The sequence below is a fragment of the Phragmites australis genome, chromosome 24, assembly GCF_958298935.1.
Source record: "Phragmites australis chromosome 24, lpPhrAust1.1, whole genome shotgun sequence".
Taxonomy (NCBI): domain Eukaryota; kingdom Viridiplantae; phylum Streptophyta; class Magnoliopsida; order Poales; family Poaceae; genus Phragmites; species Phragmites australis.
Window position 1 is genome coordinate 6,427,808 of NC_084944.1, and position 25,342 is coordinate 6,453,149.

Consider the following 25,342-nt stretch of genomic DNA (forward strand, 5'->3'; position numbering starts at 1 on the left):
TATCAGTCCAACCATGGGTTGCCTTCAGCTGTAGAAGCTTTAGGTTCCCAAATATATGCATGTACTACTCCTTACAATTGGGATAAATGAGCATATTGGAATCCCGCATAAATTCCTGGAATTTAGAAAACTCACCATTGTTATACTCGTCATGTCGCTCGACATCCCGCACCATCTGGTCTCTCGAGATCATCATAATTGAAATCTAATATGTCCTCGTCCCTGAGATCATAATCTATTTCACCGGATGTAAGTCCTTGATCCACACTGTTTGCATGGAGGGCCCGATCCATCTCTCCCTCATTAAGGCATTCCTCATCATATTTGTTTCAACATGAATAATTCTCTTTAAATCCATGCATAACCAAGTGTGTATGGATATTGTTCGGTTTTGCGAACTTCTTATCATTCCTGCAGTCGTGATATGGACAATACATTACCATTTTACCACAATCTTTCATATCCACAAAGGAAGCACTCATGAAATTCTTCACCCCGTTCAGGTACTCCGAACAAGTCTGGGTCTCAAGGTACATCTAACTTCTATCTATCATTTATAATTAATGTAAAAATATTCATTCTTCATTAACAATTACCTTAATTTCATAGTTAAGAATGCGATTAAAAATTCCATATAATTATACTAGATCTGTGGAATCTCACAGTAGATCAGACAAACCTAGTACTAAATCTAAGATAAATACAACTCACTTATACTAAGATTCTAGATAAAGATGCAAAATGACCGATTACAACTCAAAACACAACAAATCTACCAAATAAGGATTAGAGGAGGAGGAAATGCGGAGATGCAAACCTTCAAAGACCTAGCATCAATTTAAACTTCAAATTAACAAAATATTAGAGAGTCTCTAACGGAACTGGAGGAAATCGCCAATCTATTGTGCACGCACAATGCTGGCCAGTCTGGGCGCGCACAGTAGCGGGCCAGATCTTATAACATATCCAAGTCATAAGTGATGGGTCATAAGATTACCCGTCGTAATATGACCCGTCACTAATTACTTGTGCAGGGAGACCTGTCACCTTTGCCAAGTTATAAGTGATAGATCGTAATATGACCCATCACTTATGACTCGTGTAGGGATACCTGTTACCTATGATCAGGTCATAAGTGACAGATTTAGTATAACCCGGCACCTATGTCATAAGTGATGGACAGTATTATAACCCATCACCTATAACCTACAATCAGTGACGGGTCTATGCCCGGTCTCAACCCGAGGCTATATAAATGGTGGGTCGTATAATGACCCATCACTAAATCATGTCTCATTATCCATTTTTCACGTAGTGGTGGGTATCAAAGTCGATGGTGCCATTTGTTCATACTTCCAAATGAAGAAAGGCTTACGCTAAGGAGATCTATTATCCCACATACTTTGTAATATAGTGGTAGATGTGCTAGCTATATTGATAGCTACGAAAAAAGAAGATGAGCAAATAAGGGGATTAGTGACGCATCTAGTGGACGATATATTATCTATTCTGCAATATGCATATGATATCAACATATTCTTTGATCATGATCTAGAACATGCTAAAAAAAATGAAGTTACTTTGAGTTCCTTTGACATTAGGGCTCAAAATGGAATTGATAAGAGTGAAATGTCCTACTACAGGGAAGCTAAGGGACTTGAGGATAAATACACATAGCTATTCAGTTGTGAGTTAGGATCTACCCATTTAGGTATCTAGATATTCACATGCATTATAGGAAACTATGAAACATTTATTGGAAGGGGGTAGAAGAATAGTTTGTGAAGAAACTGAGTAATTAGAAGGCCAAACATGTCATATCGAGGTAGATTAGTGCTTATCAATTCCATGCTTAAGTAGCCTACCAGTCAGTAGTGGAGCTATGCAATCAATAAGGTCATCTCCAGCACCTATCTTAAATTTTCATCCTCAAAAACATTATTACAGCATCCCCTATCACTATTACAGTATCCTTTATTTTTTCATCTCTAGCAGCTACCATATTTCCTACCTTCTGCTCCTCTTTTTCTCTCTCCGGTCCCGCTGTCAGCCTCTATAAACAGTACAACTACAGTATTTGTTACAGTAAACCAACGCATTTTTCTACCTCCGGACCACTGTCGGCACTGTAAACAGCGTGCAAAAATACAGGCACCCACTCTCTCCGCAACACTGTAGCATCACTGTTTTGGCACTGTACCACTGGGTGAGGTAACTGGCGAAGACCAATTTTCAGTGGTACAGTACTTTTGCAGAGTCCTGTAGCAATTGATAACTCTACTGCTAGAGTTGGTCTAAGACTAGGGCCACTATCTAAATGTCTAAACGGCTTTTTAATGTAGCAGTAAATATGTAAAAAAAATAACTATATAATATGTTCTATAATTCAGAATTATATACTATATCTTCCAAGTGAGATTTGAAGCACCTTCTAAAATTAGAATTGCGACTTCAAACTCTATTTTTTTCTCAAATCAATTCTGAAATTCCTCTTTAATCTCCATAACAATTTGAAGTATATGCCTACAAAAGAATATGGCAATTATAAGAATGTGCGTACAACTGAGATTTTTGCTATGCATTTTATTGTTGTATTGAACAAAGACTAGCTGTTTGAGGCGCTCACATGTTCCTAGAGCTATTGCAATAGCAGAAGCACAATTGAACTTGAAGGCATCGCGCAGTACAAGACATATTGAATTGAACTATCCAAGGGCAAAGGCGTCCAATAGGCAATAGTGCAGCATTAACATGGTAGCATCTAGTAGCTAGTAGTCAGCAATCAGCATTAGCGTTAGGAGTACAAGACATACTGTCTTTTGACAGAGGCACGGGCACATGGCACAAGCACTGAAGCACAAGACTAAACAAATCGATTGATCGAATCAAAGATCCATTGATTCAAAGGCACAAATGCAAGCCTGTCAATGTCTTCACCCTCTTCATTATGCAATTCTAGAACAAATGTACTACAACTACAAGATCAGTCCTGTCCAATATGCAAAATGAATCAAATCAGATTCCAATTTCAATTGAATTGTATTGTTGCCTATTGGATAAGAGATTAAGGGATGATCAGATGGGGAGAATTGGAGAAAGAGCAACAATACCTGAGCAAGCAGCAGTGGCCTGGCAGAGTGGCCTTGGGCACGCTATGGTAGCGACCTGTTGGATGCTACTGCTGGACTCTCACATAGTCCAGGACTGGCTCACGCTGTCAGCCCATCATCGTGGCCGTTAGGCTAGAGCGCAATAGCCAGTAGCGTAGGGGCATGGCCCAGCCCCCTTGTCAGTAGGGATGAAAATAGACGGGAACGGTCGGAAAAAACCCTCTAACTATTTTCGTTTTCACATTTTCTCAGCCGAACGAAAACGAAAACGGGATAGACGGGAACGGAAACGGTCGGGACATAATCGGATGGTCGAAAACGAACAAATCCGATAGGGAAAATGGCGGTATCGGTCAAGATTCGAAAAACACAACGAAATCAAAAACCCACAAAACCATCAAGACATGTCAACATGTATAAGTTTAACATGACTACAATAAATGCATCATCCATACTTAGTGAGATAACATGTGATACAACATAACGATGATATGTATATATTTAACCACACAAACAATAAGTCTCAAACAGATACATAAATGAACGATAGTATAAATATCCATACAACCACACAAAGTCTTAACATAATAACATCGAACCACTAGTCCACCACGACGTCAACATATGACAATAATAGGACAACAAAACATGAACATAAACATTCTTCAATCACTCTCGGCCTACAACTCATAATCATTCATCACATCTGGATCACTTGCTATTTCTTCTTCTTTCTCCTGTAATTTTACAATGCATGAAAAAAGGACATGTTAGTCAGGATGTACATGAAGAAAAATAACTTGCTAACTGCTAAAGGCCTAAAATTATAGAGGTATAGTATTGCATATTTACAGTTAAGAAAACAACAAAAAAAAAGAGCATAGCTAAAGAGCGAGTGTGTGATCAGCTTCGGACATCCATGCATCAAAAGGACCAAGAGATTCTATGCACCTCCAACCTTGTACCATGAGAGGATAGCATAAGTACGGTAAGTACCTCATGCATCAGTTTATTAGAAATAGACTCTAGAACCTCGAGATCATCCACAATGGAAGGAAAATTCTTGGAATCTAAAAAATCAAACAAAGACACATACATCAGTCAAAGAAAATAACCAATTATTGCACAATTATAAATGGAAAACTATTTAAATTATCACCTTTTCTTACTACAACTACCCAATCTTTAGTGCAAATTAATGCTTGTACCATCTCAGGATCAAGACGGCTGCGATAAGGATCAATGACACGGCCACCAGCACTAAAGGCAGACTCTGAAGCAACCGTTGACACTTGTATGGCCATCATATCATGGGCAATTTGTGAAAGAATAGGGTAATCTTCTGTATGGTTCTTCCAATATGCTAAAATGTCAAATTGGCTTTGTTTCAAAAGTGGCTCTGCCATGTATTTGTCCAACTCACTTAGGCCATCTCTATCAGGGCCACAATCATCATATAAGAAGCTTTCTAGTTCATCATTTCTATTTCTCATGAGCTCATCTACTGGGTTTGTAGGTTCATTCACATTACTCTTTGCCTTTGAAGATATAGGTGCAGAACTAGCGTAAAATTGATACACCTTCTTTACAACACTAACAAACTCTTCAAGGTGAACTTGATACAAACCACCATAGAACTTTCTCATGTAAAATTCTACAAGCTTTTTCTTGTACCTAGGATCAAGAAAGCATGCCACTGCAAGAGCAGTACTAGACTTGTTCCAATATTTCTCAAACTTTGTATCCATAGCAGTTGCCATTTCACTAATAATGAAATTTTCACTAACTTTCCATTTATCAAGCAATTCTTTTATCTCACAGAAACCTTTATAAAACATATTTACAGTTGGATATAAAGTACCAGAGAGAAGTTCAGTAAGATCATATAATTTCATCAAGCACTGAAAAATAGTTATAGCCATATTCCATTCATCAGAAGATGGAGAAATTTTCTCGTACCTACGGCGATCCGAGGACTTAAGTCTCACAAAAGCAGGCTTGTAATACAAGGCATCCCTCAGCATCAGATAGGTTGAATTCCATCTAGTTGAAACATCAAGTGAGAGATCCTTCGTTGTATCCAACCCACACTTAGTGGCACACTTTATGAGTTCCTCCCACTGCAACGGAGAGCCCTTTACAACTAGTACAAGTGCTTTAATCTTCTCAATTATTTTTGCAATTACACTTAGGCCATCTCTAGCAACCAAATTGAGTATGTGGCAGGCACATCTCACATGAAAAAATATACCATCACAAACTAAAGAAGCATGAACATCCTTGAGATCAGTAATTATGTCGTTAACTGCCACTTCATTTGCACTAGCATTGTCCAAAGTTAATGCAAACAATTTCTTCTCAATGTACCACTTGACCATAAGTTCAAAGAAGGTCTGTGCCAACTTCTTACCAGTATGTCGTCCTTCTACATGAAAGAAACCCGCAATTCTCTTCTGAATATGCCAATCATCATCTATCCAATGAATGGTGACACACATGTATGATTTGTTTTGACATGATGCCCACATGTCCATGGTTGCACTAAAGCGGCAATGAACATTTTTAAATTGTGCATACAATTTATCCTTTTCTTCCAAATATATGTCCATGATTTCCTTTCTAGCAATAACACGAGACTTGATTGGAAAGTTAGGGCGCAATGATTTAATAAACTCAACAAAGTAATCATGCTCAACTATATTGAAAGGATACTCATGCATGATTATTGCCAAATACAATTTCTTGAGACTAGCTTCCTGATCATACCTGTAAGGCTCAACAACAGTAATGTCTTTTTCATGATCCTTTTCCACTTTGAGTTGTTGCTGCCCTTTTACTATACTATGAGCTGATTTCAAATGGTTCCGAAATCCGGATATTCCATGATAGCTCTCAGCCCTATATTTGGACTTGCAATTTGGAAAGTTGCAATATCCCCAGCACTGCTCATATTTCTTCCCATTCACCTCTACTATATCTGTTTTCTTAGTAAAGTACTGCCAGACATCAGATGTGCACTTCTTCTGCCGCTTTGTAGTTGTCTGAGATTCTGCTCTATCATCAACAATAACAACATTAGGATTTGGAGCTACATCATCACCCTGCTCCTGTGTATGTGTGCCACTGCCATCGGTGCCAATAGAAACCCTCTCAACTGCAGGTGTTGTAGATGATGCTGACACACCGAGATGTATACTCGAACTAACACTTTGAACTTCGTTTGCCTTTCTCTTTGGTCCTGACAAGAATCAATAATACAAGAATCAATAATGAGCAATGTCTTATTCCCGTGCTAGATATTACAACAGATTCTTGAATAAAAACACAAATAAATGAACACATGACATTATATCATTGTCATGGGAAATTCGAATGAACACTTTCTAAAATCATCATTTTATTTTCATCACAGTGACTAGAACACTTCCTAATATTTTATTTTCATCACAATGACAGTCAATATCGCAACATTTCATTTTCATCACAATGAAGAGATATATTGCTTTGATTGATGGTCATCACAGATTTACCTGCAGTAGAGCTGTCGGTCTTAGCATCGACTGTAGACGGCGGCGGCAACTCTAGGAGCAAGCGACCTAAACCAAGATACTTATCTGGTGGCCTCGATCTAGAAGGGGCTTCTCCAGTTGGTAGCATCGTGCTGCCGCTCACTTCACAAAGCTCACTTGCTAGCTGCTCTGGACAAAGCACACTGCACATAGTAGCACAAAGCGCACTTGCTCTGGACTTCTTGAGGCTGGACAAAGCTCACTTGCTCTGGACAAAGCACACAGCAACACAAAGCGCACACATCAGTACAGCACAATTGCACAAAGCTCAGTATAGCACAATTGCACAAATCTCACTTGCTCAGTTGCTCTGGACTTCTGGAGCGCGGTCACCACGGAGCCAGACGCCACGGAGATGGAGCGCTGGCAGGGGGGCCCAGCGGCTTGTGGTCGAACGCCACCGAGCTCCTGGCGGGCGGCGGGCCGGCAGCTGGCGCGGAAGCCACGAAGGTGCAGCGCTGGCGGGCGGCGGGCCGACGGCTGGCGCAGAAGCCACGAAGGTGCAGCGCTGGCGGGGCGGGCCGACGGCTGGCGGGAGGACGTCGCCGAGCACCTGGCGTGCGGCGGTCAGGCGGAGTGGCGGCGGGTGCTGGCGATAGCGGTCGGGCGGAGTGGCGGCGGCTGCTGGCGAGCGCGGTCGGGCGGAACGCCGGCGTTGGAGGGCGCAGCGGCAGCACAGTGCCCAGTAGCCTGGCGGGCGGCAGGCGGGCGGAGCGGCGGCGGGTGCTGGCGAGCGCGGTCGGGCGGAGTGGCGGCGGCTGATGGCGAGCGCAAGTCGGGCGAAGTGGCAATGTTGGAAGGCGCAGCGGCAGGCCGGCAGCGCAGTGCGCAGTTGGCTGGCGGGCGGCGGCTGGCGGCTGGAGGCTGGGATTGGGAGGCTGGCCGCTGGGATTGGGAAGGCTGGAATTAGGGAAACGGGAACGTATGGATAATGCTAGCAGGCCGGCAGACCGCAAATGGGCCTTTGTGGGCTAGGGTTGATGTATTCAGGCCTTATCCCGCGAAGGAAAAACGGGACGAAAACGGAAATATCCCGAATAAAAACGGGAAAATAACAAAACGGACGAAAATATCTCAAACCGTTTCCGGTACCATTTTCGCAAGAGCTATACCGTTTTCATCCCGTTTCCGAATAAGACCCGAAAAAATGAAAATGATCGGGAAAAAATGGGATACGACACCGGGACGGGACGGGATTTTTCCGTTCCGTTTTCATCCCTACTTGTCAGTTGCCTGGTCCTTGAAGAGTTGGAGTCGTCGGTCCCTTCTTATCATGGTGAGGGCGCGAGGCAGGATTACGACCGACGCCCAGCGGCTAGGGCTTGGAGGTTCAGCGCATGGCTGCATGCTCACGAGAAAGGCACGAGATGAAAGTGACAAAGCTGCAGAGCGAAATCAAGACTGATAGGTTTGTGCGATGAGTTTTCTTAAGGCCTGGGGCCAAATTGGGCTAAGTGGCTGAGATAGGCTGGAAAACTACATGGGGGTACCCAAGGATTTTGGGGCCACGATAGTGGCCCTAGTTGGAGCTTCGCCCCTACTACCAGTGTTCATGTTTTTCTTCTCCTTTTTTTTTAGAAACCTTGTGGAGTGCTAAAAAAATGAAATATTATTGTTCCATAGTCTTTTGGTAAGGGGATAATTATAAAAGGAAATATAATTTGGAAAGATGCACGTCATGCAACATATTATGCAGCCCTAAGGATCAGAGAGGTATAGGTATTCCAATCTTGACATAAAAAACAAATGTTTACTCAATAAGTGATTCTATAAACTACTGAATGAGGAAGGGTATGACAAAACTTACTCAAAAAATATATAGGGACCTAAACCCTTTCGCAAGTGGAAACGAAACCTAGTGACTCTGCCTAATGAAAATTAAGCATGATTTTTTTAGGATCATTTTAAATTAGAGATGAAAGCTAAATACGATTTTAGGAGGATACATGGCTAGGTAACAGTCTTGTGAGCGAGCAATATCCAACCATCTTTAAGATTGTTACGAAAATGCATCCATAGTTGTGGAAGTGATGAGAAGTGCCCCACTCAATATCTCTTTTTGTAGGGTTTTAGTGGGGGATAAGCTAGTGATCTAGAAGGACCTAGTACTTAGGTTAACCAGTGTCAGTCTATCACAAGAGAGAGATGATTTCAAATGGAAGCTATGTACGAATAGAAAGTTTTCTACCCATTCTATGTATCAGAGTATGGCCAATCAAAATACCCCTTTCTCAAATAAATATATGTGGAATGTAAAGATGCCCTTGAAAATTAAGGTTTTCATACGGTACCTTCACAAAGGCGTGATCCTAAAAACAAAACTTTGCTAAACGAAATTGGAAAGACAGATAGAAGTGTTGTTTTGTCATTATAATGAGAGTATACAATTCATGTTTCTTGATTATCATTTTGCTAGAGCGATTTGGCAATTGGTCACGATAGTTCTAGGCATAAAAGCAAAAGTAAGCATTTCCCACATGTTTGGGGAATTGCTTATAAATTGGGGGACAAAAGAAAAGAACAAAACCTTGGTTGGGATTGTTACTTTATGTTGGTCAATTTGGCAATGCTATAACGATATTGCTTTTGTAAAGGAAAAAAAAATACTTTCATACTGGTTGATGTATTAGGCGTTGTTGCTATGTGAGGAGGACATAAAGGAGACCCTTGCAGCATGTTACTCTTTGGACGTCATCGTCATAGAGCTATTCGCCAGGTGCATGTTATTAGCTCTTTGCTAAAACTCTCAAAAAGGTAGCATGTTATTAGCTCTTTGCTAAAACTCTCAAAAGGGTAGCATGCTACGTGCATGCAACGGGTGCAGAGGCCGGAACTCTTTTTTATTATTTAAAATAAATCTATTTTGGTGGGAGTAGGACCACATAGAATGTGAAGGAGGAATTCAGGTAGCTTCAAAAAGGCAGACTTCGATTCTTTTTTCCCTTTTTCTTTTTAGCTATATATGACCCAGGAGGACCCCTTGGGCCTTGTTTAGATTTTTGGGCCTTCAACTTACGTATACTGGGCCGTTCCAAACAGGCCCTTAGGGCATTTTCTGCCGAACCAATGACACCACCGTGACACCGGAGACGGCCCAAAACCTTGCATTCTGGTGCGCGGGCACGGATGGTTCGACGCGGCACCAAATTGCAGCTCTGCTCCATGTCTTCTAAATCACTTTGTAATAATAAATAAATAATAAAGTCCCTACTTTCCAAAAGAATGTTTAAAATTATTATGATCTGGATCGATCGATTTCAATCCTTCTCTACTCGTACACACTCTCTCGGGTTGACACGTCATCGTATATACCCTTGTTCCACAAGAACTTCCTCAGTGTAACGAGCATCGACAAAAGCACAAACTGCCTGTAGTAAGTTGGTACGCGACAGCAACGTTAGAGCATTTATAATGCGATAGCTAGTGAGGTATTTATGGAAAAAAATCAAGGTTATTTTTTAAATACAATAGTATATGTATTTAGACGAAGAACAAGATGCTTAAACACCGCTATTTATATTAGTTTTAACAAAATAATTAACTATATCTAAGCACTATAGTATTATTTATATTAAAAATTATAATATATATGTGTATATTATACTCTATTTCCATAAACATCTGACCATAAGCATCTATCATTATTGATGCCCCTTACACACACAAACGTAGTTTGGTCGGCAGCTCTCGCGCGGTTGGTTCCTCAGGGTAACCTGGCGTCCATCTCGAAGACGGTGCTGAGGTTCATGGGGCTGACGTAGTCGAGCGACCCGGTCATGAACTGGCTCACGATGACGCGGTTGGCGCGCTCCGTGGGGTGGTACGCGTCCCAGAACACGTACTTGCTCCGGTCGCTGCACAGGTTCGACGCCGCCGTGCACAGCCCCAGCCCGTTGTGGGGGCCCTGCCCGCAGCACGCCTCCTTCGCCGTCGTGAACCCGTGAGCCGCCGGGTCGCTGACGAAGTCGAAGTGGACGCGGAAGGCGTTGGCCGCTATGAATGTGCCCGCGCCGAACCGGCGGTTGAGCTGGTCCAGGGTGCGCGACAGCTGCGGGTTGAAGAGCTCAGCGGCGCGCATCAGCTCCACCGCGCACTCGCCGTTGCGGCTGCGCTCCGCCAGGATCGCCGGCGCGCAGCCCAGCGGACCCGTGCCCGTCACCAGCACGCGACGGCAACCCATCATGTACAGCCTCTGCGTGCATGCCCATATGCATGTGTCAGCTGCCAAGAACTGCGCCTTCCAAAATTCAACAAGCAGAGAGACGGAGGAAGAGAATCCGTACGACGAGGATCTTCTTGTACTCGGAGATGAGGTAGCGGACGTAGTCGGGCAGCGAGAACTGGCGGGAGCGCAGGGAGAAGGGGACGAGGAAGTAGTTGTTCACGAAGTCGTTGCCGCCGAGGGTAATGAGCACCAGCGAGCGGCGCACCACCTGCCGCGCCCGGGCCGCGCCCACCTGCGCGCGCAGCTTGCCCTGGTACTCGCCGAAGTACTCCAGCTGCCTGTTGATCCGGATGATGTTCAGCTGCACGCACGCGTATGTATAGTAAGCGTGTAAGACACGGCATGCATGCCAAATCAAGGTGCGTCAAAAGGCTGCCAGGGGAAAACGATCTGTCGTGTTCTCACAAACTGGAAACCAGTGTCGTTGAGGATGCCGACGCCGGCCGACGCGAAGTTGGCGCCGACGAGCAGTTTCTTGCCGCGGAGCCCCGGGCTCAGGTACGGCAGCGTGGGCTCGGCGCCGAGGTGCTCGCCTGTGACGAGATAGACACACAACAAGAGAGTTAGCGTGTCAGCAGGACGAACCCTGCAACAACGAACCGCTGCAGTGCAGAGGGATGCGACGCACTTATAATGTCGGGGATGTTGAGGCCGTTGGAGAAGCGCCCGGTGGCGCGGTGCGTCGGGTAGTCGATCCCGTACGGCGGCGCGTCGGCGCGCGCCGTGGTCATCAGGTAGTTGTTATTGCCGCTGTCCACCAGCGAGTCGCCGAAGATGAAGAAGGCGCGGGCGCACTCCGTTGCAGGCGCCAGGAGGAGCACGGCGAGCGCCATCGCCAAGAACCATCTCAAGAGCAAATGGGAGGAGGAAGGCGACTCACCCATCGTCACGTGTGGGGCGATCGGTTCTAGCTTAACTTGCACGGGTGTGTCACTGGGTAATCAGAGTGTTCGTTCGTGCACATGATACCTGCAGATCTGAAGGTTATATAGGAGTTGCTCATGGGGCAGATGGACACGGGACATCAGAACCAGTGGAACGGAATTAATCGAACCACAATCTTAGATGCGCGCCGCATGAGAATTCATAAACCCCTTAAAAAACTGCTGCTTGCATGTTCCTGCCCGCACCTTTCCGTGACAATTATTTGTCAAGGGAGGGAGTAAGATGTGAGAGCGGATTGCGGGCCCTTACGCATATATAGCTTGTCAGGACTTTTCGTTTACGTTAAGATTCATGCTAAAAATATAGGTAAAAAATTTTATGATATAGATGACTAGCTTTAAAACATTTATGATTTTACTAAGTCACCTCTTCATAAGATATAAAGATTCTTCTAGGCATGTGTATCTGTAACTACTGCTCTTGTTAAAGAGCTTTTAGGGGTTAGGATCTTCGTCTAACCTTTTCTCTGCTATAGTACTCAAAAGTCGATTTCACCGAAGCTCTTCGTCTTGAACCAGATCTGACCCCTCCCCTCCCTCTCTGGCTTCTGGCCGACGTCGGTGAGGGTGAGGGACTTGTTTCCCTGTATAGCTATAGTATTTTAGTTTAGTAGCTGCTAGTTTTAGGAGCTTTACCGGTTGTCGTTTGTCATCGTTGCTCGTCATAAGGCGATTTGTTCTTTAGGTGCTTGTAAGGTTCTTCCTTAGTTTATCTTCGGTATGGTTTCCCTAGAGGGTGTTGCTAAGATGGCTTTTGTTCTCCTCACCGGTTTCCTCCCCAATGGGTGGCTCTTTCCCCTTTCTTCTTTCTTCATTTCTCTAGAAGTAGTGCTGAATTTATGCGAAAAACAAGCTGCTGGACTACCATGATTGAGGTTCTTCCATATCAAGTTAACTGGTTGCATGATTGCGTCAGGTAGTTTGCTGGTGTTGCTCCCTGGTGAATCTCCTCAGCCTCCACTCTCCTAGAGTATCAGAGGCCCTTCAACTCCCCTTGCCTAAGTATGCATATGGGTATGGTTTACCGGATCACTAGTGTTTTGTCGATGGTGTTGCACATCGACAGGCCTGCTACGATCTCGTTGGGTTGCCGGTTTGCAAGAGTTTGTTGAGGAGCTCCTGATTTGGGAGTTGTTGGTGAGGAAAGTGCAGCAATGTTTGGATCTGCACCGTGCATATGTCATGCTTCTCTCTGGTGGCATCTTCAGCCTACATGAGCTCGCCATCGACAGCTGTTATAGGTTGTAGGTAGGGTTCCTATGTTGGGGGAGGGGGATGCTCCTTATCCCCTAGGTGTTTGTTCCTATCTTCGGGTCGTCAGGTCGGCAAAGTCCGATCTACTTTTGGGTCACCAAACCTCGCTCCGGCGGCGTCCAATCTGTTTTCCTCGATCGATTTCGATGATGACGTTGTTGATATTTGTTCAGCATGTCAGATGCGTCCTGGCAGTTGGCTTGGGAGTGTTATGTAGAAAACATGGCTCTCTTAGGGTATGTAATGTGATTTTGGTAATTAATAACAATATAGTCGATGGAACTAATATGTTTATCAAGTATATGCTTAAGTATCTCACATGGATATAATACATGAAGAAGTCACCAAAGCCGGGACAAAGATTGATTGAATTGAAGATGTCCTAGAAAAGTTGTACACACCGGATGGTCCAGCAATCAGCAAAGTGTATACGTCGGAGTGTTTCTGATAGAGATTGAAGAACACGTCGGATGGTCTGGCGCTCAGAGGTTTGTACCTGACGGAGCATTCTAGAGGAAGGAGTTGAAGAAGCTTTACGTCGGATGGTCCGGCGCTCTGAAGTTGTACATGCCATAGTGTTTTGTGCAGAGAAGGAATGACTTGGTTGGTAGAATAAGATATGTCTGTCGGATGGTTCGGCACTCTGAAGATGGTGCATGCCAGAGTAATTTGTCCAGAGAAGATGTCAATGGCTAGTTTGACGTGGCTGTACACACCGGATGGTTCGACAATGAAGATTGTCTACGCTGAAGTATTTTACACGGAGAGAAGTGGCGCAAACTCAAGTGTACACATCGAATGTATCGACGATGGAGTTAAGGCAACGTTGGAATATCTGGTGTTCAGAATGAATTTGAGTGGGGTTCCAACAGCTAGTTTGTGAAGGATGTACACGCTGGATGGTCCGGTGAGTACAAATTGTTTACACTGGATCATCCGGTGTATACAGAAAAGTTGAGTTGTTGGGGTAATGGCTAGTCCGTAGGGTTGAGGCTATAAATACCCCTCCACTCAGTCATTTGAATGTGTGGCTATCCAAGGGAAGCTCATAAACACTTGAGAAGACATCTAAGCCACCAAAGTGCTTAAAGTGATCATCCAAGCATAAGATTAAAGAGTTATTAGTACTAATAGTCTTAGGGAGAGTTGTTATTGGGTGTTGCTTCTTAGAGAGTGGATCAAGAAGTGATCATATCATGTACCTAGAGGTACGTCGGCACCTTGGAGTCTTGGTAACTCGCCGACATCTTGGGTTTTGGTGGCACAAGCTTGTCGATCCTCCGACTTGGTGTGGAGTAGCGACAAGAAGCTTGTACCGGGACGCGAAGACCTTGTTTTGATGACTCAAGATTTGAAGTGAAAACGGTCATAAGTGACTAGAAGAGAAGCTAGTGGTGAGACCTTACTTTGGTAGCTTAGTGGCCCATCCGGCTTGAGATCTTGACTTGGTGGTTTGGTGGCTCAACAGGTGTGACGAAAAAGTCTTAGCGACAGAGAGTATATACTTAATGGTGCTCCAACGTGGATTAAAAGTGGCATTCATGCTATTGATATCACGGGATAAAAATTTCGTGCGCTGAGTTTGCTCTCTCTATCTTATTTACGTTTCCATATTTACATACTTGCAATCTACCTTTTTAGAGTAGGTTGTAAACTTTTTAAACGGTAGAATAGACACATTAGATAAACTTAGAGCACATTTAGATAGAAATTGATATAGATTTATCTTGTAAAATTTTTAGAACCAAGTAGTTTTTAGTGTCATAATTTATCCTCTCTTAAGACGTCACCGATACTAACACATTGGCTCTTGCAATTTCTTCCAAAGTTTGGTGCTCATCGTCAAGGTTGGCTGGATGGTTGAGCTTCTGCATCAGCAATTGCATCGTTGTGTCCCTGCGGTGATCGTTGGGATACTCGATAGAGAAGGTTGTCTTAGGTGTACTTTTTTACTTTCTTTTCTTTCAGTAATTTGGTTGTAAGTTAGGGATGTAATGTGCTTCTAGTTTAATATAAATATCGCCCGAAAAAAAAAAGAGTACTGCCCTTGTTTTGCTTGCGGATGTTTTAATACTGAAAAGGCGAAAAATATGAGTGGTAACAACTTATTGCTTGTTGTTTAAAAAAAAACAAGTCTCTCTATATCTTAGGAATAGATTGCGCGTGTTTTTCCAACTTCTTCAGTTGTGAAAGCTCTGTCTTTGATTAATCGTCTGATGGATTTTGGTCGTGAGGAGGGCCGGATCTACGAAGGTGCTCTCAAACCGTAATGTACGTGGCCGAGCATGGAAAGCTTTCCAAGCTGTTTTCGCCGTCCTACACACATCTTCAGTAGACATGTTGCTAGCTGTTGTATATATTCAGATTAACGATGTTTGATATATGGTAAGTGCATTTCGTAATGTCTTTTAATTTGCATGTGGCCACGGAACAAGCATACTCGATAGCACGGTACGTACTGACTGGTACGAGGTCACAAATCTCGAGTAGTCATTTGCTCACTAATGAGCTTACACGAGTTAAGAGGAAAGCCCTAAGACAGGTAGAGAGACCCTTAAATACGTTGCCAGCCCCGGCAGTTCAGATGAGCTACTCCTCCATTTTTGTTGCTTGAAAGAATGAAAGCTGAAGCACACTCACTGCCTGAACCGACAGCGCTCTAGCTAGCTACTGAGAGAAAAAAAAAAAAGGGGGGGGTCAAAAAATTTCACCAAGCACAAAAGCGTGATTTGTTGCACCTAACCTGCCTGCAAGGATCAGCTCGGATCTTAGCAGAAACATGCCCACATGCACCAATCAACTCACATAAAAATCTAATTTGATGAGAAAAAATATATATATTCACTTATACTTTAATATTTATATGGAGGCTCACTCAGACATCATATATGAAAATAGGAGAAAGCTATAATTTTTTATTTAATTCCGTCCTCAAGATTCAAACTCGAGACGTTCTATATTAAAATGCATACATCAACTCCCTAAAAATTTAAGCTAACAGAGAAAGATAAGTAATTTATTTGTACTTCAATAACCAGTTGTCCGGCTCGCTACAAACTTCATTTAGGACTCTGTCAATCGCCGCTGGGGCAGAATAAGTCTCGCGTGCCGGAATCACCACATAGCACAATGCTACTCCTACGAGACATCCTCACCAACCATGCGTAAGAGCACGTACGGGACAAAAGGCCAGTGTGAATGAGTACCGGTACTTTCGAATTCCATTCGTCGATGAACACTTCGCGCCTCAAAAGTGGGGGCGAATTAGCACCAAACTGCCGTCTTTCCAACTTTTGCGCGCCACCTACACATACACATTCAGCGATTTTTTAATAATATTATTTTATTGACAAATTACAAAAATAATAGATGATTTCGTAAAATTACATGAATAACATAATGTTGTCAGACCAGTGACGATTTAGGATCTATCACCATACCATATGACGATAGGTACTAATCGCTAACTAATCTGATAATATGTTATGAGCCACGACCATAAATACAACGGCAGAGGCAGTAGGTTCCTTGGCGACAGGCTTATCGCCATATGTATGGCGACAGACTTATCGCCATCTGGAATGACGACATAATGCTTTTAAGGCATCAAATCTGCGGCCCGTGCGGCCACACGCCGCACCACCACCACCCCAACGTCGCCCAAGCATCGCACCGTCCCGCTCAGGTGCTGCAACGTCGCACCCACGCGTCGCCCTGTGACCCCGTGGCGCGCCTCATCAATGGCTCGCGCAGCTGCGCATCATTGTTGCGTCGCTGCTTGACCGAGGAAGGAAGAAGGAGCCGAAGGAGGAGGATGAAAGAAGAAGAAGGAAGAAAAGGTAAATTTGTTTGATTATTTAGATTTGTAGAAATTTCAAAAACTACTTAGAAATAGTCTAAGAAATTTAGAGTATATTACAAATGTTAGAAATTAGTTAGAACTATTTATAAAATTGAGAGTAGATTAGAAATTTTAGAAATTAGTATATCTGTAGTTAAATATGTGGCATGGTTTAAGAAATATTTTAGACATTTGTGCGTTAGTTTTGAATGAGCGTGATACATTTTGGCAAATATAGTACCAATAAATATTTGAATTGAAGCGTGATGTAGGTAAAGTGTTGCGTGATTTAGGAATATTTTTCTAAGAAATATTAACAATAATTCTTAGAAAGTCAACGTGATGTTGGTAGAAGTGTAGTGTTAGAAATAAATTGTTAAAAAATATTAGCAATAATTTAAGAATGTAAACGTGGTGTATGAATAATTAAATGTTAGGATGTTAAGGAATTAATGGACAATAATACGAGTTTGGAGTAATTAATGTTAGAAATAATTAAATATTGATTTAGGAATAATTTTAACAATATTAGTAGCAATAAAGTTTAGAATGTCAAGGAATTAATAGACAATAACATGATTTTGCATCGGGGTGTCAGAAGGAGTGATTTTTAGTCTGTATTATGACGAAGGGTATGTTTAACAATGCGATAGTGGGATAGATTTAAATAATTTTTGGGGTTTGACTGTTACTCTGAATAACCCGGGTGAAATACAGCGTAGTCAAGTGATAGAGATGTTACACGATGTGTTGGGAATTAACACATCGGAGCAGCGCCTGTCGTTCAAGGTTATGTTACCTAAGTTATTTAAGACTGGGTGAAAGTGGACTTTACGAGAATATAAAAGTACACTTCAATGGAGGCAATTTGTGAGGTTAGGATTGCAACAGGGTTTTGTCCATGTCATGCTTGCAGAAGCGACAACTTTAGATTATGAAGCGGGGCCGTCACATTTTGTTGGTGAAAATATTGTCAATGGGAGGTGCAGGAGAGTGTGGTTCCAGAGGTTCTCCATAGACTAGTGCAACGGTTGAGATACAGACAGTAAGAAAAGAACATAACAATGAGAAAGATAATCAGACCCTGATGCGTCCTGATCAGGGGGAGCGAAACAAGGCACTTGTGGACCAGATGGATCAAGGGGAGCAGGACGAGTTAATTAAGTTAGTCTTTAGACGTACTGTACATGTCAATATTTGTTACCATTATTTATTTATGGTTAACGTCTATTCGTGCAGCAACAATAAACCTTATGTCACATGTAATGTTTATCAGCGTACGTAACCTTCATATCATATTACTATTGTTTAAAAAATCATTTTTTTACTATTTTTCTATAAAATAATATTATTACAAACAAAAAACAAATTAAAATGAAAAAGGACCTATCGCCAATACATATGGCGACAAGAATCTTCAATCCTGTTGCTAAAAGCTAGGGTCATGTCGTCATATGAGTTAGCAACAAGTCCTCCCACCACATACGTCTGACGATATGATCAACATATCATTATATTAGTTGACGATTGGTATCTGTCACCATATGTTATAGTGACATGTCCTTAGTCGTCAACTGATATGATGATAAATTTTTGAATAAAATACTATTATTAAAAAAATCCACATTCAGCTCACAGTTCAGCTCCTGCATTGCTCACCAGCTAGAAAGATTTGGAAACGCGCACCACGGCACGGCCATGGCAGAGCTTGTCACCGCCGGTTGCTCTTCCAGGCTAGCCTATGCATCTGCCTGGCCGTTCACTCGCCCTTTTCGGAACAGTACGGCCCTAACCCCGGCGGCTAATCGGTTCCCGTCATCAATGAACCAGTACACTAACCTTGACACGACACTGCAACTTCACATCCTGCTTGAGACTTGGGTTCGCGTCACTCTCATCCCATTTTTCATGCCATTCAATGGCGCGCATGTATGCACCGGGGAGTGCACCGGCGACCGGGCGCGCTAACCACTCCGTTTTCCCGCCGCCATGCTCGCTCTCGCTCGCGCCCGGTTGCCGACTCGATACGTCGCGTCGCCGCCGGCGACAACGACCCGCGAGCCGCAGTGTTACGATGCCTGGAGGGTGGAGATTGATCTGTGCTGTTCATTGGCTTGATTGCTCACGGTCGGTTTATTTGCCGCGCCTATCCTGTGGAAAGTGGGGAGGCCCCGTTGACGCGGCTTGGACGGCGAGTTAAGGCCGGTGATGCGTTGGGGGTGCCGGTGATAGTTCTCTGTCTCTTCTTAACAGCGTGCAGCCTCAAGTTCTTAAGATGATGTGCTAGCTAGATCTTTCCGAAATACTGCACCGAATGCCACGAAACTTGGCGAGTTTAACAGTATCTCTGAGAACCGAACATAAGGAATGAAGAGATGTTGCCGCTAGTTGCAGCAAACAAAGGCAAAATGAGTTTAGGCGAGAGACAAGGTAGGGATGTAAGTTTTGCATTTTCTAGATTATTGGATTGATTCAAACTAAAAAATTAACTAAAGTTCACCCCCACCTAATTATAAAACTTTTTTGATCCTGCAGGAGGGAGAGACCCAATATTAAAATAGCATCTCAGAGGCTCTCACCGAGCCGAAGTACAGGAGAACCCCAGCGATCCGCAGCAGACCGGGAGACACGCTACTGGCTCCAGCGCCGCCGTGGGAGGCCAAAGCCGAGCCCACCCTGCTGCACACCGGCAGTTCACCATCTCTCAGCCATAACATACATGACAGAAGCACGTTGCATTTACATAATATTGTACTGAGCACGAAGGCAAATAATGCAACCAGCAGCATACCATTAATACCAGTGTCTAGAAGACACAGAAAAATGTGTACTACGCCCGGCACAAGGTGTCAGAGTCCAATTTTGATCTACAGCTTCAGCTCTCAAAAACTACTTGCAGAACTAACTTTTATTGTCCCCAACACTAGGCTCCGTTTGGAACTGAGGTCCTACGTCCGCAGAATCAAAACTGTCCGACAATCACCTCATCAACAAGAAAAATACAGTAATGATGAACTTGCACCGCCAAAAAATTCTAGTCCGCATTTTTAGATAGCTCTGACCGTGTATTGTGGGTGTCATGCCTTAGTAGTCCATGCCGCCCATCGCAGGCACCTCTTTCTCTTCTTTGGGGATCTCTACAATGATGGATTCTGTGGTGGTCATCAGGGAGGAAACACTGCAAGAAGAGGGAAAATAACTGTCAACACCACCATAAAAAGCCAACAGCATCATTGTAGATTGATAGAAAGGTCCTAGAAAGTTTACCTTGCAGCATCCAACAAGGCAGTTCTGATTACTTTTAGTGGGTCAATGATACCAGCTTTCACCATGTCCACATATTCACCTAAACAGGAAGATCGTTCATGCCATATCAGCAACATGATTCAGATCAGTTAAGATACAATGGTGCACAGATGGGTGAAGTATCCTACCTTTAGCTGCATCATAACCAAGGTCAGCGTTATCTTGCTCCAAAAGCTTGCCCACGACCACTGCTCCTTCTACACCAGCATTGGAAGCAATTGTGTGCACAGGGGTCTGCATAATACATCACTTGTCAGCACTCTGAATGATCTGCACACTGAAAAGAAGTCAGGAAAAGAATAAATTTGATTTCTTGTTTCTCCCAAACCTTCAAAGCATTCTGAATGATTTGTACACCAATCTTCTGATCAAAGTTCGCAGTCGGCAATTTATCAAGCTCCTTTGATGCATAGAGAAGGGCAACGCCACCACCTGCATACACCATTAAAGATCGACTATATCAGGCCCAATAATGCATAGGAAACGAGTAACAGTGAAGAAGTTAACATAAACATCAACTTTATGTGGTACATTACCTGGAACGATACCCTCTTCCACAGCAGCTTTAGTAGCGTTCAGTGCATCTGTTACTCTATCTTTCTTCTCACCAACTTCTGCTTCACTGGCTCCTCCAATCTGTAGGGAAGGCAGAACGCAAAAGATATAACACAAATTAGCAACTTCAGACAGCCACATGTAACAGTCACCACAGTATTAAAAAAGTGTTTCAAACATGTAATCTCACATTACTAAAACGAAAGTTCAGTGGATAGGTCATGAACCTCACCTTTAGAACAGCAACACCTCCAGAGAGCTTTGCCAACCGCTCCTGTAGCTTTTCCTTATCATAATCGGAAGTGCTGTTCTCAATTGCAGATCTAATCTGTAACAAAATATCCATAAGCTATCAGAACCATCCACAGTTATTTACACAAGTCAGAACATTAAATTAATATTGCATGAACCTGCTCTGCTCTCTCATCAATGGACTTCTTGTCTCCAGCTCCATCAAGAATAACAGTGTCATCCTTGGATACAGTCACCTGCATTGGAAATGGAAAGTCAGTCGACTCCTAAAAATTCTGATCAAAACTTCCAGTGTAAATACAAAAGTAAAACAGCAAGTCTCTGTTGAACGACTATAACTTAGCACTAGCACTATACACTATAACATGTTAGAGCATTATGAGGACTGAAGATTCCACTTCAAATTAATCTCATGAGAAGACATAAAGGCCAATAAGTCCTATATGAATTATACCTTTTTGCATGTACCCAACATGTGAGGTTCAACATTCTCAAGGTTCATTCCAAGCTCTTCAGTTATGACCTGAATAAAGAAATACGCAGAGATCGATACATACTTTCTAGAGTTCTACAGAAAAATGAGGAAAAGAAACAACTATGAAGCTTACTTCTCCCCCAGTAAGGACAGCAAGGTCCTGTAGGTTTGCTTTCCTGTTTTCTCCAAAACCAGGAGCTTTAACAGCACAGACCTGAATGCCATTCCAATTAGCATAGCATAATAAACGATCCCAATCACGAATACAGACAAAACCAACTGACCTTGATGCCTGCACGAAGCTTGTTAATAATCAGAGTACCCAATGCTTCACTTTCTACATCTTCCGCAACAATCAGTAGAGGTTTTTGCTTCTGTACAAGGCAAAGCAATAAAAAAATGCATCAATAAAGGCCACAAGAACACCAATTGCTACAGCTCAATGAGCAAAAAGGTTACCTTTAGAGCCATTTCTAAAACTTTAACCACTGCATGCATGTTCGAAACCTTCTTGTCATGAATCAAGATCAATGGGTCTTCCAATTCCTGTGAAATGAAAAACATAACTGAGATACTCTTATGGTGCACACAAAAATTCTAGGCTAACTTGCATAAATAAAGGACACTTACACATTTCTGCGTTTTTGGGTTGGTAACGAAGTAAGGAGAGATGTAACCTCTGTCAAGTTTCATGCCTTCCACAACTTCAAGCTCATTATAAAGGGTGTTGCCATCCTGCCAAATGTATAAGTAAACAAGTTAACCAGCATATTACAGAAAAAAAACAATTCAAGGAAGGTACTGAACACACAGAAGACAACATTAAAGCATACACCGCCACAATTAATTGTGCTTTCGAATAATCTGGGGCTAGCATGTGGCTTTACTACTGAGTTTTTCCTAGAGCAATACAAAATTAGTGTGGTGATGTGGTCAAACAAGTATACAATCAAAATTTCTGCATTTATTAGTGAATGACATTCATGGACAGAACCATGCCATACAATAACAACATAATCAGAACCACTAAAGTCGTACTTGAGTCAATTTGTGCTCACTGGGTCATGCCATAGAGTTGGTATTTTAGTGGAAGAGGACAAATCATACACCAGTGGGAATATAGGAATGGCCAAAGAAGAGTAGCATTAACAAGTATCTCAGGTAATCTTAGGTTAACTTACCGCAATAGTGATCACACCATCTTTGCCAACCTTCTCCATAGCCTTAGCAATAAGTTCACCAATTTCCCTTTCCCCATTTGCTGATATTGTACCCACCTTTATAGGATAGAAAATAAATAAATTAGAAGGGGCAGAAAAGGCAAAAACAGTATAAACACAGTAAATGGAGCTTTGCAGATATACCTGTGCAATTTCTTCTGACGTGCTGATCATTCTGGCCATGCCCTTCAGATTGGTTACAACAGCATCAACAGCCATTGAGATTCCACGCCTTAAATCCATTGCATTCATTCCAGCTGCTACAGATTTGCACCCCTCAGTAAATATTGCTTTTGTCAAAACAGTAGCACACGTGGTACCTGAAGTTTTGGGGCATCAGGGTGAAGAGTTAGAACAAAGTAATAACATACTATTTAGCAATACAGACAGAAATTATATAAATCCATTGGGAACAAGCAACAACATGGAATCATAATTGAAGTCAACATTCACATGTATTTGTAATACAAAAAAACTGCTGATGATAAGAATTAAACAAACAGTTATCCACACTAAGAGAAGAGCATACACACCACAAGACCAAACAAGTAGCAATACAGCCAGAAATTATATAAATCCATTGGGAACAAGCAACAACATGGAATCATAATTGAATTCAACATACACATGTATTTGTAATAAAAAAATAGTGCTGATGATAAGAATTAAACAAACAGTTATCCACACTAAGAAAAGAGCATACACATCACAAGACCAAACAAGTATCAGAACGTAGCAAAAGCAAAAAGGAGCAATACTGAACGGATTACTATGCTCAAACAGTAAGCAATAGTTGCATATCAAATAACAATGACACTAAAGAAACACCATCTTGAATTCCAGGAAGGCTTCTTCTAAATAAGGACATGCTTGGAAGTTGTTTAGAATGCAAGCATTGCAAGAATGTTTAACAAAATCATTGCTTGGTTGCACACAATAACCCAAAATCAGGGTATAGGAATGCCATACCATCTCCAGCAGTATCATTAGTTGCATTAGCGACCTGCTTCACAAGGCTTGCACCAACATTCTTTACCCTATCCTTAAATTCAATGCTCTTGGCAACAGTCACACCATCCTTTGTGACTTTCGGTGCACCAAAGCTTTGCTCAATAACCACATTGCGCCCCTATAGAATGCACACAATAAGTTAAAGTACAGAACAAACAACTAATGCGACAATTACAGCAGAGTAGAACACAGGGAGCAACATTGGCATCAGTGACAACAAAATTATGTGCAGTTGAACCTCCTAGAATAGTGGTGTCCTCATGAAAAGAATTTGACAAATGAAATAACAGAACCAAAAGACAATCATCCAGTGTTCTATAAAGAAAATTTTAGAACCATTCAGATTATTCAGGTAAGTGTTTCGCATTGATATGAACAAAAGTTATACCTTAGGACCCATAGTCACTTTTACTGCATCAGCCAGCTCCTCAACGCCCCTCAGCATCAAAGCACGGGCCTCAACACCAAACTTGATATCCTTGGCAGCATAGTTCCTGCTCCAGGCAAGCCTGCTTCCAACCTACACAGCATCGCACACAAGACAACTGAGCAAAGAAGGGCACATTCAATTGAAAGGTACTAGATCAATTAGAGACCACTATCATGTCACTAGGTTTCATTATCTAAAAAAGGACGACAGAAAAACAAATTTCAGAAGGCCTCATTTTTTCCTCAATTAGATCAAAGTAGCTCGGCCAGTCCCACCCTTGATTGGAAACTCAAGGTCTTTTGGCTAAACGGAGCACAAAGTAACGAGATCGAGATCACCAACTTAGATGCAAAGCGTCACGTCACAAAGCGAGCAAGCATAGATCTCCCCCTAGCCAAAAAAAATGCATTCCAACAGATTACCAGAGCAATAACTTCGTAATAACATGAGCCATCACGTTTTTGACTCTCTTTACTGGAATAATTGCTCAGTTGCCACCTGAGAAAGTGGCAATTGCTGCTGAAGATGACATACGAATCGTTCTGAGTCTATACATGTGGGATACGATGGCAAATGGGATCCACCGGAGGTCACCAGTGCAAAAAAGCGAATGCCCCCCTTAGTACCTAGGAAGCTACAACCATGTAATTTGGGAAGAAACTCCCAAAACTATGTAATCTGTTTTCACTGAAATAATATAAATGAGTTTATCCAAAAAACCTATGACTACATCAAGCAGCACACCCAAAATCCACCGGATCCTAAGCAGTCAAACAAATTCCATTATGCCATGCACAGAATCACCCGAATCCCACAACGGCATTACCAATCCGCGGCGAGCGCCGCCAACCGCCGAATCTCCACTAAACCCCGCGGCGAGCAACAGCCCACACACCAGTTGAGCTCAGCCTACAACTGCCGCCCCGCGGTACGCAACCGCAAGCACAACCATTCCAGCAGGCACGAGAGTTCCGCTCTCACCTGGCGAGCGGCGGCGCTGCTCCCGGCTTGCCGGGCCTTGGAGGCGAGGCTGGCGGCCGCGCGGTACATGGCAGCGAGGAGGAGGCGCGGGGACCGAGGCGGTCGTCGGCGAGGGGAGGGGAATGGGAGGTGCGCGGAGACTCTAGAAGTATCCACTAGGGTTTAGGGT

General features: G+C 42.9%; 2 protein-coding genes across 3 annotated transcripts; both read right to left on the bottom strand.

The window, feature by feature from the left end:
* Positions 1 to 10,178: 10,178 nt before the first annotated feature.
* LOC133907486 (GDSL esterase/lipase At5g33370-like) lies at positions 10,179 to 11,957 on the bottom strand. The gene is made up of 4 exons (XM_062349537.1): positions 11,533 to 11,957; positions 11,310 to 11,437; positions 10,963 to 11,205; positions 10,179 to 10,871 (listed from the first exon to the last, which is right to left on the bottom strand). The coding sequence occupies exons 1-4, from the start codon at positions 11,786 to 11,788 to the stop codon at positions 10,383 to 10,385; spliced, it is 1,116 nt and encodes a 371-aa protein (XP_062205521.1). The 5' UTR covers positions 11,789 to 11,957; the 3' UTR covers positions 10,179 to 10,382.
* A 7,757-nt stretch (positions 11,958 to 19,714) lies between these two features.
* Positions 19,715 to 25,336, bottom strand: LOC133907485 (chaperonin CPN60-1, mitochondrial). Of its 2 annotated transcripts, none has more exons than XM_062349535.1 (17): positions 25,174 to 25,336; positions 24,151 to 24,282; positions 23,721 to 23,880; positions 22,896 to 23,071; positions 22,713 to 22,808; positions 22,162 to 22,266; positions 21,991 to 22,077; positions 21,816 to 21,905; positions 21,665 to 21,745; positions 21,511 to 21,579; positions 21,215 to 21,292; positions 21,037 to 21,132; positions 20,786 to 20,885; positions 20,578 to 20,681; positions 20,378 to 20,483; positions 20,211 to 20,289; positions 19,715 to 20,121 (listed from the first exon to the last, which is right to left on the bottom strand). In XM_062349535.1, the coding sequence occupies exons 1-17, from the start codon at positions 25,240 to 25,242 to the stop codon at positions 20,028 to 20,030; spliced, it is 1,722 nt and encodes a 573-aa protein (XP_062205519.1). In that variant the 5' UTR covers positions 25,243 to 25,336; the 3' UTR covers positions 19,715 to 20,027. The 2 variants fall into 2 exon arrangements, with proteins under 2 accessions (XP_062205519.1, XP_062205520.1); XM_062349536.1 differs by lacking the exon at positions 25,174 to 25,336 and adding an exon at positions 25,019 to 25,159.
* Positions 25,337 to 25,342: the final 6 nt, after the last annotated feature.